The 17,893-nt window shown below is 42.4% G+C and overlaps 1 protein-coding gene across 2 annotated transcripts in view; it reads left to right on the top strand.

The window, feature by feature from the left end:
• The window catches only part of BRINP3 (BMP/retinoic acid inducible neural specific 3), a 250,608-nt gene extending 233,522 nt beyond the window's left edge, over window positions 1-17,086 (top strand). For both annotated transcript variants that reach the window (XM_083620295.1, XM_083620296.1), the window contains exon 8: window positions 15,685-17,086. In XM_083620295.1, the coding sequence (XP_083476421.1) occupies window positions 15,685-16,801 (1,117 nt within the window). In that variant the 3' untranslated portion in view covers window positions 16,802-17,086. The remainder of the gene's footprint in view (window positions 1-15,684) is intronic.
• The last annotated feature ends 807 nt before the right edge of the window (window positions 17,087-17,893 follow it).

Raw genomic sequence — 17,893 nt, 5'->3', positions numbered from 1 at the left:
TTTCTTCTCCCTTGTTTTGCACTCTATGTGGGGCTACCTTTGAAGGTGACCCAGAAACTACAACTAATCCAGAATGCGGCAGCTAGACTGGTGACTGGGAGCAGCTGCCGAGACCACATAACACCAGTCTTGAAAGACCTACATTGGCTCCCAGTACGTTTCCGAGCACAATTCAAAGTGTTGGTGCTGACCTTTAAAGCCCTAAATGGCCTTGGTCCAGTATACCTGAAGGAGCATCTCCACCTCCATCGTTCTGCCCAGACACTGAGGTCCAGCGCCGAGGGCCTTCTGGCGGTTCCCTCACTGCGAGAAGCCAAGTTACAGGGAACCAGGCAGAGGGCCTTCTTGGTAGTGGCACCCGCCCTGTGGAACGCCCTCCCGCCAGATGTCAAAGAGAAAAATAACTACCAAACTTTTAGAAGACATCTAAAGGGAGCCCTGTTTAGGGAAGCTTTTCATGTTTAATAGGTTATTGTATTTTAGTGTTTTGTTGAAAGCTGCCCAGAGTGCCTGGGGAAACCCAGCCAGATGGGCAGGGTATAAATTATTATTATTATTATTATTATTATTATTATTATTATTATTATTATTCCTCAGCAAACCAAACACCCAACTGCATCTTCCACCAGCTGTGGATTTTCCACTCCTACCAAGCCAAAATACATTATTTGTCATTGCACATTCAATTCTCCAAACTTCCTTGTGGTATTGATTTGCCATGTAGTTATTTGGATAGCGAGACTTCTGGCAAGGACTTAGTCTTTCTGCATTGATTAGGATGTGATAAGCACTGCAGCCATTCCTGGATGGGGAGAGCCTGGCAATAGTGAAAATATGCACTGGTAACTTCAAAATTGGATCCCGGTATGCAACACACTCTATGCAAGGCAGTCTTCGAAGCTGGTTCAGAATCTACAATCAGTGCAGAATGCTGAGACTGGACTACTTAACAAGGTTTGGCCTTTCCCAAGCACATGACATCACTTCTGAGGGAACTGTGCCAACAGCCCAGATGCTACCAGTCCCATTTCAATGTTTTGGTACTTGTATACAATGACCTGAACAACTTGGGACCTGGTTACCTGCTAGAATGCCAGCTTCCCCATTGACCAGCTTGTACATAACGATCGGCTAGGGAGACTTTCATAGCAGACTTGTCATTTACAGAGATTCATTTGATGGTGACACAGGGGAAAGTCTTTTCTGTGATATCAACCACACATTGTTTTTTTAGATCTGTACGTAGGGGATTTTTCCAGCGGTTCACTGCTGGAGCTTTTGATCTACTTTGCAAAAGTCCTGCAGCGTTCCTATGGCAAGGGATCATTAATCATGCACAGTTATGTGTAGCAAGTTATACTATTGATCGATGAAGCCAAATATACATCAGTTAGACATGAGTCATCACGATTCAGCATGCATCCCAAGGGCGATTTTCTAGAGTTCAGTCGGAATGCTCAGAAAGTGCTCATTAGCCACCACTTTCCCCTTCTTTATCAATCTCCCTTTCCTAAAGTAATAATAATAAATAATGAATCATATTTAGGGAAGGGTGGGGAGTCACAAGCAGTGGAGGTTTCCCTCAGTAACAAATGATGTAACAGAATGTCATTTTTGGCCAGGGATCTTAGGACCTGACAGCAAAGGAAGTTTTCTTTTTTTTGACTTGGGAAAGGGAGGCTCCTTACAGTGATAGAGGCAGAGTGCTTGAAGAGTGTTGTACACCCAACAAGGACTAAGGCTGCCATATTCAAGGGGAAAACTTCTGTTTTGAGCTTCCCACCGCACTTTGAATACATTCCCCTCCCTGGTTTTGTAGTGTCTTTTGTGGATTTCAAACTTTTTTTTGGTTCCAGGTAAATTTGTACACGGGACGCGGGTGGCGCTGTGGGTTAAATCACAGAGCCTAGGGCTTGCCGATCAGAAGGTCGGCGGTTCGAATCCCCAAGACGGGGTGAGTTCCCGTCACTCGGTCCCTGCTCCTGCCAACCTAGCACTTTGAAAGCACGTCAAAGTGCAAGTAGAAAAATAGGTACCGCTCCAGCGGGAAGGTAAACGGCATTTCCGTGTGCTGCTCTGGTTTGCCAGAAGTGGCTTAGTCATGCTGGCCACATGACCCGGAAGTTGTACGCCGGCTCCCTCGGCCAATAAAGCGAGATGAGCGCCGCAACCCCAGAGTCGGTCATGACTGGACCTAATGGTCAGGGGTCCCTTTACCTTTACCTTAACTTTGTACACACCAAAGTTTCTCCTAAAGAACCTCTCCATCATCTGCCATAAAACCCTGGTGTGATTCGAATGATTTTGGAAGATGTGGCAGTCTGCCTGCTGGGTTCATAAGGTCCATAGGTTGTGTGCGTCACTGCACATTAATTGAGTGCATTCGACATCGTGCTCCAAATGCCTTTACATTGCAGGTTTACATTACAATGCCTTTACATTGCAAGTTTGGTAGCAGTGGGCAAGATACCTTCCATGGAATCTTCTATGGATCTCATATAGGAACTTCTGGTGACATTATTTGAGAAATGACTCTCCCATAATAACTGTGGGTGACAACTTCATGGAGAAAATATCCTATTTTCAACCATCACCGCCTCTAATTATTTTTCTGATATGTGAATTTTCAGAAGTGTCCTAGATAGGGTTGTGCTAAACCTTTCAACACATCTCTTATTTACAATTGAGGATGGGGGTAGGAAGAAATATCCCAAAGATTGGGCTAGCAAAATTCTTCAATTTTTATTTTCTTTAAAATGATGTTAGCATACTATATGGGTTCACCAAGGATTCCCCCACCCTTTTCAACAGTTGAAACACAGAGAGAGCTGCTAATGGCAGGCAACACTCTCTACAGGATGGGTAGCAAATATGGTGCTCTTCAGATGTTGTGGACTGCAGCATCCATCACCCCTGTCCATGGACCTTGCTGGGTGGGGCTGATGGGAGTTGTAGTCCACAGCATATGGAGAGAGCAGCATGTTGGCTACAAGACACTCTTTATGGCTGTGTTGCCAGAAGACTGTCCCTAGTTGTGCACTTAGATGCCCATAAGGAGGTTGTTCACACAGGTCTTTTCCATTTCTTTTGATAATGGCTCTTCTCTCTCACCCTCATGCTTTCTAGAACATATAAATGCATATCAGTTGGAATGCTTGCAGGTCTCTGGATTTGTTGCTTGTTTTTAACTAATTTGAACTCGAGTAGAGCAGAAATCCTGGCCATTGTAAATGCAACGGCAACATTGATCAGATATTTGTGTCGGACGGAAAGATAGATCACAGCAGGCTTGGGGGAGGGCTCATTGTGTGCAAACTACCATTTCCTTTGACTAGTCATCTTTTATTTCTATCCCCCCCCCCCCGTATTTGATCAGAATAGTGAAAAGAAGAAAATGTATACTTTTCTGTGTCTTTGAATGCCCCCCTCTCTGTCTTTCCTATTATATGCAAGGCTTTATGGTGCTGTTTTTTATCTTAATGATATACTATCCCTTTCTTTTCATTCAGTGTAGATGTCCACTGCAGAGGGAAAAAATCCATTTCATTCCTGTGCAGATATTATATTTAGAGGCAACATTACATACACATTGTTACATTGTCATCTGAATCTGAAAAGAAAATGAAAGAGTACAAGGGAAGATGAAATTCTCAGCAAGTCAACTCTTCAGTTATAATTTGCAATGTGCCCATGGTTTAAGTCAACACCGTATATAAATTGTCTTTAAAAGGTCGTGGAATTAACCATGCAGCAATTTCTGATTGCTGCAGACTGAAGCCAGAGGTTGTGTCAAGCTGATTGCCACTGCTGAAAACTTTGATGCAATGTCTCCCTGCCATCTTTTCTCTGTAACAGCTACAAAATTATGTATTGTGCCTTTCCTTGCCCCTGCTTCTCTATGTGGGGGAAGAAAAACACATAACATGATGATTTTCACATCACAGGCCTCAGTCAGCTGACCAGGTGTGATGGCATTGAGTATTCATGAACACTTCAACAGTTCATTAGAATGTTTGTAGTCCAACTTTTCTGAGGAAGAGAAAATTGTCAGTATGACTGAAATTAAAATCTTACATAAACTCTTTTGACAGGGGTAGCTTTGTGTGGGGCATTCTGTGGAGTGGAAAGAAGCCTTGAGTAGAAAAGCTAAGTGGTCTGTGACAGAGATGAAGGATAGCTGAAGGGAGGGTGAAGATTGAAACCTGCTATGGGAATCAAGGCAATTTCTTGATTGCAGACTTTTATTAGAGTTTTGTAGTTGCAACTCTAGCAGCTGCTCCAAAAGCCTACACATCTTCTTGCAAGGCATGAACAGATTTCTTCAGCTCATCCAAACATGCAGTGTTTCAGAAGCATCGGCATTTCTTTAAATTTTGTCATAAAAATCAATTCTAGCTCTCCGACTTTAAGGTTGACTTGTGGGAAACGTTAGGCTAGAGATAGAACTGGTCTTGCTATCCTGCAGCCAATGGAGAAAGATTTGGCAGCAGAGAAAATGTGATGACTCCTCAAAGCAAGAGAGTATGTGCAGCCATCAGCACTCGCCTGTTTTATTATCCACCAGCAAAGCTTCTCAGCTTCTCAGCAATCCTAGCAGCCCAACATGCTAACTGCTGGGCATTGGAGAGAAGAGATTACAGCCTTGCAGGGAAATATCATAGGCAGGAACTGGCAGGAAAGATTCCAAATGAAATCTTTTGTGCAGCTTTAAATGTTCATTAAACAGAAATGCTCTTCACCAAAGAGAGGGTAAGCAGGACATCAAAAGCAGCTGGATAAATTGGATTTCTGATTGGCAAGCTAATGGGCACGAGATTTGTGCCTGAGAACATAACCTTTATGCGGGGATTCATTGCTATTCAATGAAATTCACTCTGCCCAGCAGGAAATCCTCAACAGGGCAAGGGGAGTATTGAAGCTCAGGGATTGTAGTTTTAGCTAGTGGATCTTCAATAATAGACTGCAATTATCCACCTCCAGTCCACATCATTGCCTTCCTAACCTTTCTGCCAGTTGGGCGTCCTTATCACAGCCACCCTGCCAATGAGTGAATTGCAGAAAATCCCCAGTAAATTGGAGCTGAGTTTTTATATATATAAAAAAAACAACAGCTAAGTCCTCTGGCACCTTAAAGGCTAGCCTATTTATTGGGGCCTAAGTGGACTGTAGCCTACCATTCTCAGATGGTAATGTAGTCTGCATGTTGCATTCAACTGATTCGCCTTGCATTCAACTGATTCGCCTGGTCACTTCTGCAAACCTTAAAAAAAATTATCCCTAATTCAAGTGCCAACACAGGAGAGTTCTATACACATGGTTTGAGCCAGTGTTCTTTTTCTAGAAAAAGAGGTTTCTGGATCTCACCATTAACACCTCCGTTTTTCTCTTATAATGGCAATGGCGCCCACCTGAGAGGTGCCAGAACTGAGTTCCAGCAAGTTCTGGCTGGAAAAAATAGCCCTGGTTTTAAAATACAGTGGTACCTTGGGTTAAGAACTTAATTCATTCTGGAGGTCCGTACTTAACCTGAAACTGTTCTTAACCTGAGGTACCACTTTAGCTAATGGAGCCTCCCACTGCCGCCATACCGCCGCCGTGCAATTTCTGTTCTCATCCTGAAGCAAAGTTCTTAACCTGAGGTATTATTTCTGGGTTAGCGGAGTCTGTAACCTGAAGCGTATGTAACCTGAAGCATATGTAACCCAAGGTACCATTGGACAAGCATAATAAAACATTAAACATTACAAAAACGTCCCTATACAGGCTGCCTTCAGATGGGCGTTGGAGTTCAAGAATATCTGGAGAGACACACTTTAACAGCCCCTGATTTAAAATACAGTGGTACCTTGGTTTAAGAACAGCTTAGTTTACGAACAACTTGGATTAAGAATGCTGCAAACCCTGAAGTAGGTACTATTTCTGGGTTAGCGGAGTCTGTAACCTGAAGCGTCTGTAACCTGAGGTATCACTGTACCATAACCAGCTTAAGTACTTTTTTAACCATTCTGGGGAAGGGCCAAAAGCTCATTGGTACAGTATTTGCTCTGCATTCAGAAAATCGCAGGTTTAGTCCTGGGCTGGGAGAGACCCTTGTCTGAAATTCTGGAGAGCCACCACTAGTCACTGTACACATTACTGAGTCAGGTGCACCAATGGCCTGACGTAGCGCAAGGTCGCACCCTGTATTCCTAAAGTGCCACAAGACACAAATGCAATGTCCAGTACATAGATTCAGCTCTGAACTGTTGTGAGGTGGTTCACCCAGGCATACTTATCACTCCTTGACCAAGTGGATGAGACCATCAATAGAACTGTCATCTCCCCCAATGTCAACATGAACACAATGCATTTCATCCAACAGAGCTTTACTGCTACTGAAGGCAAATGAGCATAATGGTCACAAACCCAATACATTCAGGACTGGCCCTGTCCATAAGAAATCCAGTTGCAGTAGACTTCTCTTAAACTTACAGCAACTTAAAATAAGACTAAACCTTAACACTATATACAGAATACCACACCAAACAGAAAAGAGATAGAAAGAGAAAGTGAGAAACCTAGGTTCCTTCTGGCCTTACTATTATAGTCAGCATGACCTTGACAGAAAGAGATGAGAACCAGATTAACCCAGCTGTACTCAGCTTCTCTGAAGGAATAACCCAAACATCATAAACCTTTTCCTTGTTTCTTTCACACAGAGAAGCTTCCAGAACCCTCTTGAATTAATTAGAATAGGAAAGATCTCTACACCATTAGCTGTCAACTTTTCCCCTTTTTTTGTGAGGAATCCTATTCGGAATAAGGGAATTTCCCTTAAAAAGGGGGAAACGTTGACAGCTATGTTCTACGCATCAGATCAATACTTTCTGCACTAAGAAATGCAAACTGACACATCCCTCACCATTGGCTATGCAGGTTGGAGCTCATGGGAGTTGTAGTCCAACAAAATCTGGAGGCTACCCCTGAGCTGGATGTACCAGTGGGCCAATTTTGTATAAAACCGCTTCAACTACCCTAACATATCATGAAGCAACAGGAGCCTCGTGGAGTTCTTTTGTTAAAAAAAGAATACTTGTAGGTGTGATCCTGAATTCACTTGCATGGATGGGAGCTGGACGTGTTGGCGGGCAGGATTCCACAGCCTGTTATCTCTGTAGCCGAGGGTGCCTTATTTCAGAGATGCTGCAAACACAAATAATAAATCATAAGCGTAGTTTTCCTCTAAAAGTCAAAGATGCAAAAAGATCATCTTCCGCACTGATTTTTTCCCAAGGTAGCGCAGTTTGTCATCTAAAGTACTCAAGAACCATTAAAAACAACTTTGTTGAGGCTCATACAAATGTTAGGAAGGATTTCAGCCCGCAACATAACACATAAGTATATGCCACAGCAGGCTCGAGAATGTAGTCACCATATTTTCACTTGTCACAGCGACATATTCTTTAATGGAATGCTTTTTTTCAAAGCAGCAAATGTTGACTTCTCCAATCCATTACCCCATTATTAATGGTAGCTTTTAAGAAAGCGCTATGAAAAGCAGATACATTCAATTAATCCTTTCAAGGGTTACTTCCCACTAAGGAGAAATTTAAAGGGTGCCTGAGTGCACTGCCTTTTTGAAGATTACACATCCCTGTCAATAAATTGCACTAAGTAAAAGTAAAATCTTATTAACACTGCTTTGCGGGACGAGTTAAGACTTAGTCCCTGTAGTATTCGTCAACATAAACAACTGATAATAAACAGAAAATATCTTTCTGAGGGGTTGGGGCCATGGAATCTAGGAATTGTTATTTTGAAAAAATGCTGTCAAATGCCATCTATTCCTTTTCCATCAACCAAAGTTGCCATTGCTAACACTGGAGTCATCAATACATTAAAAGGTTAAATGCCCTTTCTAATACAACATCATTCCTATTTCACCTTTCTCCCTATTGACAATGCATGGGGAACCTCTATGCATTTAACTCACATGGGGTTCCAGTTTGGCCCACAAGGCCATTTTCCCCAAGCCTCTCCCACACCTGACATCATAGGATATCAGGTGTGGGAGAGGTATAGTTGCAGCTGTAAATGAACCATTAGCAACATTACAGAACACTCCCATTTTTTCCTCTGGAAGCAGGTCTTTCTTTCTTTCTTTCTTTCTTTCTTTCTTTCTTTCTTTCTTGTATAATATTTTTTATTAGTTTTTAATTACAATAATCCAATAAGAGCCACGTTATCACAATACCAAATTACAATACAATTAAAAAAGCCAATTATTCAAATACGAAATTAAACAAATTTTGGGTGACTTCCCATGTGCTGGATTTCAGGGCACAAAGTTCTTGTTTCTTTGTGCTTCCATAATCTTGATTAGTTCAATTACAACAGTTCTGGTCTTGATCCTTTATTTAACAGCCACTGATTTCATGACTTTCATTCGTAATAGCGTATTTTATAAATTTTAATTCTGCAAGAGGATTTTATGTCCTGTAAATTTCTGTGTCAGATGTTTATTTTCCATTTGTTTCTTCATTCTTCCTGTTGTAATCCAACATATACAGCATCTCTGCTTCCACTTTTCGCGCTCTCTCTTCTCTGCTCTCAAAGGCTGTATTTTTCACTGTGTCAGACGCCATCTTGTTTGTCAAATTCTAACAAGAGGTCTGGCGTTGCCTTGCTTTCAGCCCTTTCTATAATTCACACCAAATGCAAGTCCTACCTAGACTATTTCAGCTCAGGAACTCTCAAGGACAGCCAATCCCTGCTGCTAGTGAGTTTCCTTTTAGCACTGAGTTCAAATTCTGCATGGAATAGTTTGCCTATGGAATCACCTGCAGTAAAACTCTCCAGTCCGAGTTCCCAAGTACAGTTTATCCTTACCGCAGTCAAGGCTTGCTTGTCACACCAGATTCACTGGAAGTGGTTTAGAATTCTTCTTCTGCAACCACAGCTGACAATTGCAAATGGAGTATTTCCCTTTAACTGTCTGTGCCATTGCAAAAATTATATTCCGTCATTCGGAATCCAAACATCCTGGGGAAGATTTGGATAGGTCTCATTTTGTAAGCCTCTTTGCTAATAGTAGAACATCTTGCATCCTGCTGAAAATACGCTCTGGGAGCCTTATGGCCCCAGAGTATATAAGTAAGCACACATACAATTCTGGAAGGTGCATTTCTCCCCCTGCTGTGTATTGATGTATGTCATTTCACGGTGCATTTTAACGAAAGAGCATTTGCATCTAAAACATACAAATGGAGAAATTTGATATTAAATGCCATGTTCCCCTCGGAGTAAGTAGTTATGAACTTTCTAGGAGGTTTGCAAATTGTATGTGACTTTGTTCAATCAATAACCAACCAAGGAGGGCAAATCTGTTGTTAAGAAGATAAGAGTACACCATGATAGCTTCACAAACAGCTGCTCCTTATCTGTCTGATATAGTACTTAAGTTTGATGAGCTTAATTAAAAATAATGAAAACTACCTTTTTAAAGGTTAAATTGTCTCCTCTCTCTTTTTTTCTTTTTGCTCTGACATCTTGGAGAAGTATAAGGCATTATCACTCTGCCAGACCTTAGATAACCGGCAGAAGATCAGCACAAGATAATAATGTGAAGGTCACAGGCTAATTAAGGCAGGTGTTTTGCTATGGTCTGGGAGAGTCCAAGGTCTTCAAGTGTGCAGATCGGGGGCATTTTCCACTGAGTATAGGTAGAATTCATTAGCAAGAAAGGTTATTCCTTTAGCCAGTAAGACTGCCATCCATCTAAAGAATTTAACTTGCATTTTCATAAATGAATCAACAAAATTACAATTACATTTCTATTTTGCCAATTTAATGAAGAAAAGAGATTTTTACTGTTTCCTTTCTCATTCCCTGTTACGGTAATAATCATAGAATTGTCGAGTTGGAAGGGACCACAAGGGTCGTCTAATTCAGCCCCCAGCGATGCAAGAATCTTTTGCCCAACTTGAACAGGGCTTTGAAGTCACAACCCTGAGATTAACACATTAATGTATCCTAGACTCTCAAACCCACATTCTTTAGTTCATCATTCCACAAACCCCACAAATGGATCTGCCAGGTTTGGACCGACCCAACAGAGGTAGCACAACTCTATAGAAACCATGCTTTGTAAACAAAGACTTCTACCCACCCACCCATTCCATTCCATTTTTTATTTGATTGATTGATCTTTCCCTTCTTTTTATTAACCATGGATTTGTGTTACATTTTGCTGCAAACAGGTTGTCTTGTTTCTGCCTCCCCTGGGAGGTAGGACTACACAGTTATGTCATTTGTATAAATGTACTTATTAGCAGTGCCACCACCTCTATGATTTAAGAGCTTATCTGAACACGTGAAAATTGTTTTATTTGTTATTTAAATTTATATAACATGCTTCATCAAAAGACCACAGAGTGGTTTATAAAATAGAACATAAAAGTCAATGCATAACATAATATCTTAAAATAGTTATATAAATTCCATTGTAATAATAATAAATGCGTAAGAAAATACGGATCACACAACAGCCAAAGCATTAAAAAGGGAGGGTGGAATCAGCAGCAGGGTATCTGAAATACAGTGCATAAATACAGAATCTTCACTTTTTTCAAAAGGTAGCTCTTGATTCCAGTCCCCATAGAGAATGAAAGTATTTTAAAGGGGGGAAAGATGGTGTCTGCTTTTCTCCTAGCAATTAAGTAGTGCTAGTCAGTGTGGGTGTGATCCTTCAGGGAAAGGTCTGTTACTCAACTCCAGATTTCTAATTTGAGATATTTATTAAATGATTCAAGAGCAGTACAAAGGAGAGAAATATTAGGTAGTGTTGAAATAAAAGTCCCTATTGTCTAAATAATCCTTACATTTAATAGAGACCGTCACATTATTTTCAGTAACAGGCGAATGTAGCATTCCATGGTTTCTGATCTGCTAGGAACCAGGCAAAGTTTCCCCAGGCCAATGAAGATGGAGCCAAAAGACACATACAAAGCTATTTCTTTTAGATTTGTAGGAAGAGAGACCTGCATTGGAGAGAAGCAAGCGACCAATTGGATAGGGCCCTGGACTTTTCAGATTCTAAACATACCCACATCAATGATGATGGTTAACATTGACTTGATACACACATAACATTAAGCCATGGTTTAACAAACTAGGAGATAACGACAGATCACCACAGAAGCAATCAAACAAACCATGGCTTGTTTCTCCAAATTTGTTGTTTGTTTATCAGCTTGTCGCGCCTTGTGTCTTTGTAGCAATCTTTGTGATCATCTAGGGTAGGATAGGGGATGTGGGTGGCGCTGTGGGTTAAACCACAGAGCCTAGGACTTGCCGATCAGAAGATTGGCGGTTCGAATCCCCACGACGGAGTGACCTCCCATTGCTCGGTCCCTGCTCCTGCCAACCTAGCAGTTCAAAAGCACGTCAAAGTGCAAGTAGATAAATAGGTACTGCTCCGGCAGGAAGGTAAACGGCATTTCCGTGCGCTGCTCCGGTTCGCCAGAAGCGCCTTAGTCATGCTGGCCACATGACCCGGAAGCTGTACGCCGGCTCCCTCGGCCAATAAAGTAAGATGAGCACCGCAACCCCAGAGTCGGCCACGACTGGACCTAATGGTCAGGGTCCCTTTATCTAGGGTAGGATAGCCAACCAAACCATGGTTAAGGAAGCGCGATGGATTCACACATAATGCCACACCATAGTTGAAACAAAGCAAGGCTTTTAAACCAAGAACAAACCATAAAGCGATCAAATAACCATGGTTTAATATGTTATTTTAGTGTTATGAGTGAACCAGGCTATTTAGTTCACAGAGTAGCTTTAAAGGGTTTGCTTGAATAGAATCTCCTTTCTTTTAGTTAAAATTCTTTCATTGTACAAGTGTACTGACACAAAACCTGATACCAATTGTGCTTCCTTTATGAACCATAGACTGAAATCAGTGTAGGAGTGGATTTGCAAGCAGTGGCTACAAGTTAACCATAATTGGCAGAGAAGCACAAGTAACATGGAACCATGAATAGCAATGGCAATAGAAGAGAGTAGAAAAACACATTGGAGGAGGTTCTGGGATGGAGTACATAAACCTGCAGGCCACTCTCAATCTTTTGATTCATCTTAAGAGATTTTCAGGAGTAGAATGGGCTTGAAGAATGTTGGCACACTTCTCTTGTCACAGAGGATGAAAATGGAGAGCATGTGACAAATGGGGTTGCTCAAGGTATCCACATAAACTCACACAGACCGCACAATGAACAAGAGGCATGTAAATAAAACATGTGCCATGACGTTTTTGTGCTTTGAGGTATTTCAGACAGCGCTTTACGTTTTTCTGATGTTCCCTTACCTGATAACTTCCATCTTTTATATGATTTGTCACATGACATAAAAGCCAATTCTGAGAATCTAGCGGAAGTTTAGGAGAGCTCATTACCATGTTCATTGCTTCCAGGGGATGAAGAAAATCTTTTGCAACCCCGTTAACTTGGAAAACTGCAGTTTTGTATCTGTAATTTCGCAAGACGAAAAAGGGGACAGTGTATAGTTCTTTCCTGCTATTTGAAATTGAGTGCGACTTGGCAGCATATCAGTCAAAAAGCAATAATGCAACATGTAATGTGGTGTAAAAGGAATATTAGATAATCAGGATAGAAGCACTAACATTATAACTAAGAAAACGAATGCAATGAACCTCATGCCTCATGTCACATATTTTTATTTACAGTCATACCTCATGTTACATTTGCTTCATGTTACGTTTTTTCAGGTTGCATCCCGCGGCGACCCGGAAGTACTAGAAAGAGTTACTTCCGGGTTTTGCTGCTCGCGCATGTGCATAAGCACCAATCGCACTGCGCACCTGCGCAGATACAGCGCTTCAGGTTGCGGGCTTTTCATGTTGCGAACGGGCCTCCGAAACGGATCCTGTTCGCAACCAGAAGTACCACTGTACTAGAAATTACAGAAGAGAAAGAGACATGAGGTTACGGCTCACAGTGACAGCTAACCTGTAACCTCCAATTCTGCCCTAAGTAGCATCTCTGACCTTGGAAGACATCTTTGAGATGTCTCTTTTTGTACCTGTTTTCCCAGGGATACCTTGTACCCGCTGAGTATTCACTGTGCCGATGACACAACAAGTGTTTTCAAAGTTATTGCACCAAGAAACCAATTCTTTCTAATTTATATATGATACCTGACCTAATTATGACCCAGTTCAGTTAGCAAGGCTGTGACAGTCTTCAAATAGTGGAGGCCAAGCATAGTGTGACTCCTGCTACCATGTGCATAATCACATGTGTGACGTGAGGCTTCATAAAAATGGCACCCTGCTTCTTCCCCCTCCCTCATAAAGGAAAAGGGATATCATGTGCATGGAACTTTATGTGGCCTGGTGGAATGCTTTCAGTGCATATTAATTTAGATTTATGTAGAATGGAAGTGACAATCATCAATTCATCATACAAAACAAACTGCTATTATCCAAGTAAATACCTGAGCTGGTGTTTTTTAGCTTTCCCATGTTCTCGTCTTGTTAACATCTCATTTATGGTACAGAAGAAAAACTACAATTCCCTAATGTCAATTACTGGAGCAGTTCCATGCTGACTTCCTCACCTCTTAAATCAACAGTGCATTTGGCCTCTTGTATTTTCTGCACCACGGCATGTTTTGAACAGCAAAAGAGTATGCAGAAACCTTCATCAATATTAAACAGAATCGACACAGCCACTGCCAAAATATGCTCTTCAATCCATGCAGTTCTTGGACTGGGACAAGCATCCTGGAAAACTACAATGAAGATCACTGTTTCTCTCAACCATTGTCATTCCACATGGTCTGTTTTCCTGGAAACTCTCCCTTTCCAATCTAGTCTCCAGATTCCATTGTTGGTTTCCATTGTTATTTAATTTTGGACTTGGAAGGGAGGAAATGAGATGGCAGAAACATAAAGGAGTATCTTCATCTGTTTTGCACATGGAGGGGAAAATGCACAGACAGTGCTCATCTACCCATCAATAGGATCATTGTGCTACGATTCATTCAGGAAATTATTCCAGGGACTACTACAATAAACAATATGGAAATCTTTCAGCGAACACTATGAAATTCACTACCACAAGATGTCTTGATGGCTGCCAATTTGGACAGCTTTCAAGGGGGATTAGACAATTCGTGGAGAATAAAGCTATCAAAGGCTGCTAGTAGAGATGGCTATATATTTACCAACAGTGTAAATATGCCCCTGAATACCAATAGCTGGGGAACCCCACCAGGAGAGGGCTCATGTTCTGCTTGTTGGCTTCCTGAAGAATCTGGTTGGCCACTGAGCAGAGCTCAGGATGACCTGGACTTCGACTTCTTGAGGGTGCCTGGGGAGGGAAGCACACGTATTCCAAGCAACAATTTGTTCCTTAACATGTTGCAAAAGTTACAGTTGAGTTTATGTCTCAGCTCCACCCAACATGTAGATCTGGCTCCTTCAGAATAATAACACCACCAGCGCCCACCATATTTGTAGAACAAAAGTCATTAGAATCTTGGTACTGTTGGCGCTGTGGGTAAAACCTCAGTGCCTAGGACTTGCTGATCGTATGGTCGGCGGTTCGAATCCCCGTGGCGGGGTGAGCTCCCGTCTTTCGGTCCCAGCTCCTGCCCACCTAGCAGTTCGAAAGCACTCTTAAGTGCAAGTAGATAAATAGGGACTGCTTTATAGCGGGAAGGTAAACGGCGTTTCTGTGTGCTGCGCTGGTGCTGGCTCGCCAGCTGCAGCTTCGTCACGCTGGCCACGTGACCCGGAAGTGTCCTCGGACGGCGCCGGCTCACGGCCTATAGAGCGAGATGAGCGCGCAACCCTAGAGTCGGTCACGACTGGCCCGTACGGGCAGGGGTACCTTTACCTTTACTTACTGTTTGGGGGGACAGGGGGCTGGTAGGTGTGGAGGACTCCCTGGTCCTGAATGGGGTAACTGTGCCCCTGAAGGACCAGGTGCGCAGTCTGGGAGTCATCTTGGACTCACAGCTATCAATGGAGGCGCAGGTTAATTCTGTGTGCAGGGCAGCTGTCTACCAGCTCCATCTGGTACGCAGACTTGAGACCCTACCTGCCCGCAGACTGTCTTGCCGGACTGGTGCATGCTCTGGTTATCTCCTGCTTGGACTACTGCAATGCGTTCCACGTAGGGCTACCTTTGAGCACAATTCAAAGTATTGGTGCTGACCTTTAAAGCCCTAAATGGCCTCAGCCCAGGATACCTGAAGGAGCATCTCCACCCCCATAGTTCTGCCCGGACATGGAGGTCCAGCTGCAAGGGCCTTCTGGCAGTTCCCTCAATGCAAGAAGTGAAGTTACAGGTAACCAGGCAGAGGGCCTTCTTGGTAGTGGCACCCACCCTGTGGAATGCCCTCCCATCGTTTCAAGGAAATAAACAACTATTTGACTTTTAGAAGACATCTGAAGGCAGCCCTGTTTAGGGAAGTTTTTAATGTTTGATGTTTTATTGCTTTATTCTTATTATTACTAATATTCTGTTGGTCAGCTGTCCAGAGTGGCTGGGGAAACCCAGCCAGATGGGTGGGATATTAATAATAAATTATTATTATTATTATTATTATTATTATTATTATTATTATTATTATTATGGTTCCATCTCACTGTGCATTTTGCTTTTTTCTACTTCACAGGTCTTCTACCTACTGGCTGAACCGCATCCAGTCCTTTCTTTACTGCAATGAGAATGGCCTCCTGGGCAGCTTTTCTGAAGAGACTCACTCATGCACATGCCCAAATGACCAGGTCGCCTGCCTTGGCTCCTTGCCCTGCGCTGTGGGAGATGGTTCTGCCTGCTTATCCTGCGCCCCTGACAACCGTACCCGCTGTGGGACCTGTAACACCGGGTATATGCTGAGCCAAGGCCTTTGCAAGCCTGAGGTGGCAGACTCAACGGAGCACTACATTGGGTTTGAGACAGACCTCCAAGATCTGGAGATGAAGTATTTATTGCAGAAAACGGACCGCCGGATTGAGGTCCATGCAATCTTCATCAGCAACGACATGCGTCTCAATAGCTGGTTTGACCCTTCCTGGCGCAAAAGGATGCTCCTTACTCTGAAGAGCAACAAGTACAAATCCAGCCTGGTCCATATGATCTTGGGTCTCTCTCTCCAAATTTGCCTAACAAAGAACAGCACCTTGGAGCCTGTCCTGGCCGTTTACGTCAACCCTTTTGGAGGCAGCCACTCCGAGAGTTGGTTTATGCCTGTCAATGAAAACAGTTTCCCAGACTGGGAGCGGACTAAACTGGACTTACCGCTTCAGTGTTATAACTGGACGCTGACTCTAGGCAACAAGTGGAAGACCTTTTTTGAAACGGTCCACATCTACTTGAGGAGTCGTATTAAGTCGAATGGTCCCAATGGCAATGAGAGCATCTATTATGAACCGCTGGAGTTTATCGATCCCTCCCGGAACCTGGGCTACATGAAAATCAACAACATCCAAGTGTTCGGCTACAGCATGCACTTTGACCCGGAAGCAATCCGGGACCTGATTTTGCAGTTGGACTACCCTTATACTCAGGGATCCCAGGATTCTGCTCTCTTGCAACTTCTAGAGATAAGAGACCGTGTAAATAAACTCTCTCCACCCGGCCAACGTCGTCTAGACCTTTTCTCATGCCTGCTGCGTCATAGACTCAAGCTGTCTACCAGCGAGGTGGTGAGAATTCAATCTGCTTTGCAGGCCTTCAATGCCAAATTGCCAAACACAGTGGATTATGACACAACCAAATTATGTAGTTAACCATAAGTGTGAAGCACAACAGAAAAAATAAAAACCATGACGGAGTTTTTACAGTGCTTTTGTGGAACAGTTTATGTTTGGAAGAGTACATTTAAATTGTCTTTTCAATATCTGTCTTATATCAGTCAATAACGTTGGATGGCAATTTACACCCATGAACTCGCTGACAAATGAATATATTATACCTGCAAATTTTTTTTGGCTTTGTTTTATGAATGAAAATAAATACTGACACCAGTCTAGGAGACATTCTACTTTTTACAATAAATTTCATTTGTAATTTTATATGTTCCGTGGCAATGCTTTTGTGCATTACATCCTCTAGAGGGAACATAAAAGGATACCAATAAAATTTTGTAGCTGAACAGTTATTAAAAAGAAACGCTGTGGGATTCATTATTTTCCCCTCTCAGGAAAAAAAATATGAATAGCATCCTTGATATTGCATTTCTGACCAGAAAGGAGTGGTGGACAAGATAGAGGTATTTGGTTTTGATACGGAAGCCAGCCAAGACAAAGCTAAAAAGTTATAACATAAAATTATTCTGTAGCACTTGAGCCATCTGACTGTTCCCGTTTTATTTAACAGGATTTAGGCACCATTTAATCACCAAAACCTCTAAGTAGTTTACAAAATATATATACATTAAAACGATAGATAAATTCAGACGTTAAAAACAAGTCAGCCTCAAAAGTGGCAAAATAAATTCAGGTACTAATATCAATGGGCAGAGAGTTTCAAAGTGTAGAGGCTGCCACACTAAAGGTCACATTCCTTGCATGTGTAAAAGCAAAATTATGTAGCACTTGTGAAAGTGCTGTTTCTGCAGACAGGAGTGGTCAGGTGGGCATTTATGGGGCAAGGCAATATACTTAATGATGGATTGCTTGCCTAAGAAACTTGAAAAGGGCCTTGTCTTTTTCAGTATGCTGTGCTGAGTTGTACGTATGGCTCAAGTGGCTATATTTTCCATTGTGGGGAAGACTAGAACGCTTGTGCTAATCTCACATGGGATACAAGAAGAATGGCAGTAGGGCAATTTCCTCCCAGAATGAAACAGGGTAATCCAGGGCTCTGGTGAACACAAAGAG

Source organism: Podarcis filfolensis (assembly GCF_964270895.1).
Source record: "Podarcis filfolensis genome assembly, chromosome: 6".
NCBI lineage: Eukaryota > Metazoa > Chordata > Lepidosauria > Squamata > Lacertidae > Podarcis > Podarcis filfolensis.
Note: the sequence above shows the minus strand (reverse complement) of the source record. Positions and strands in the feature narration are given on the sequence as shown.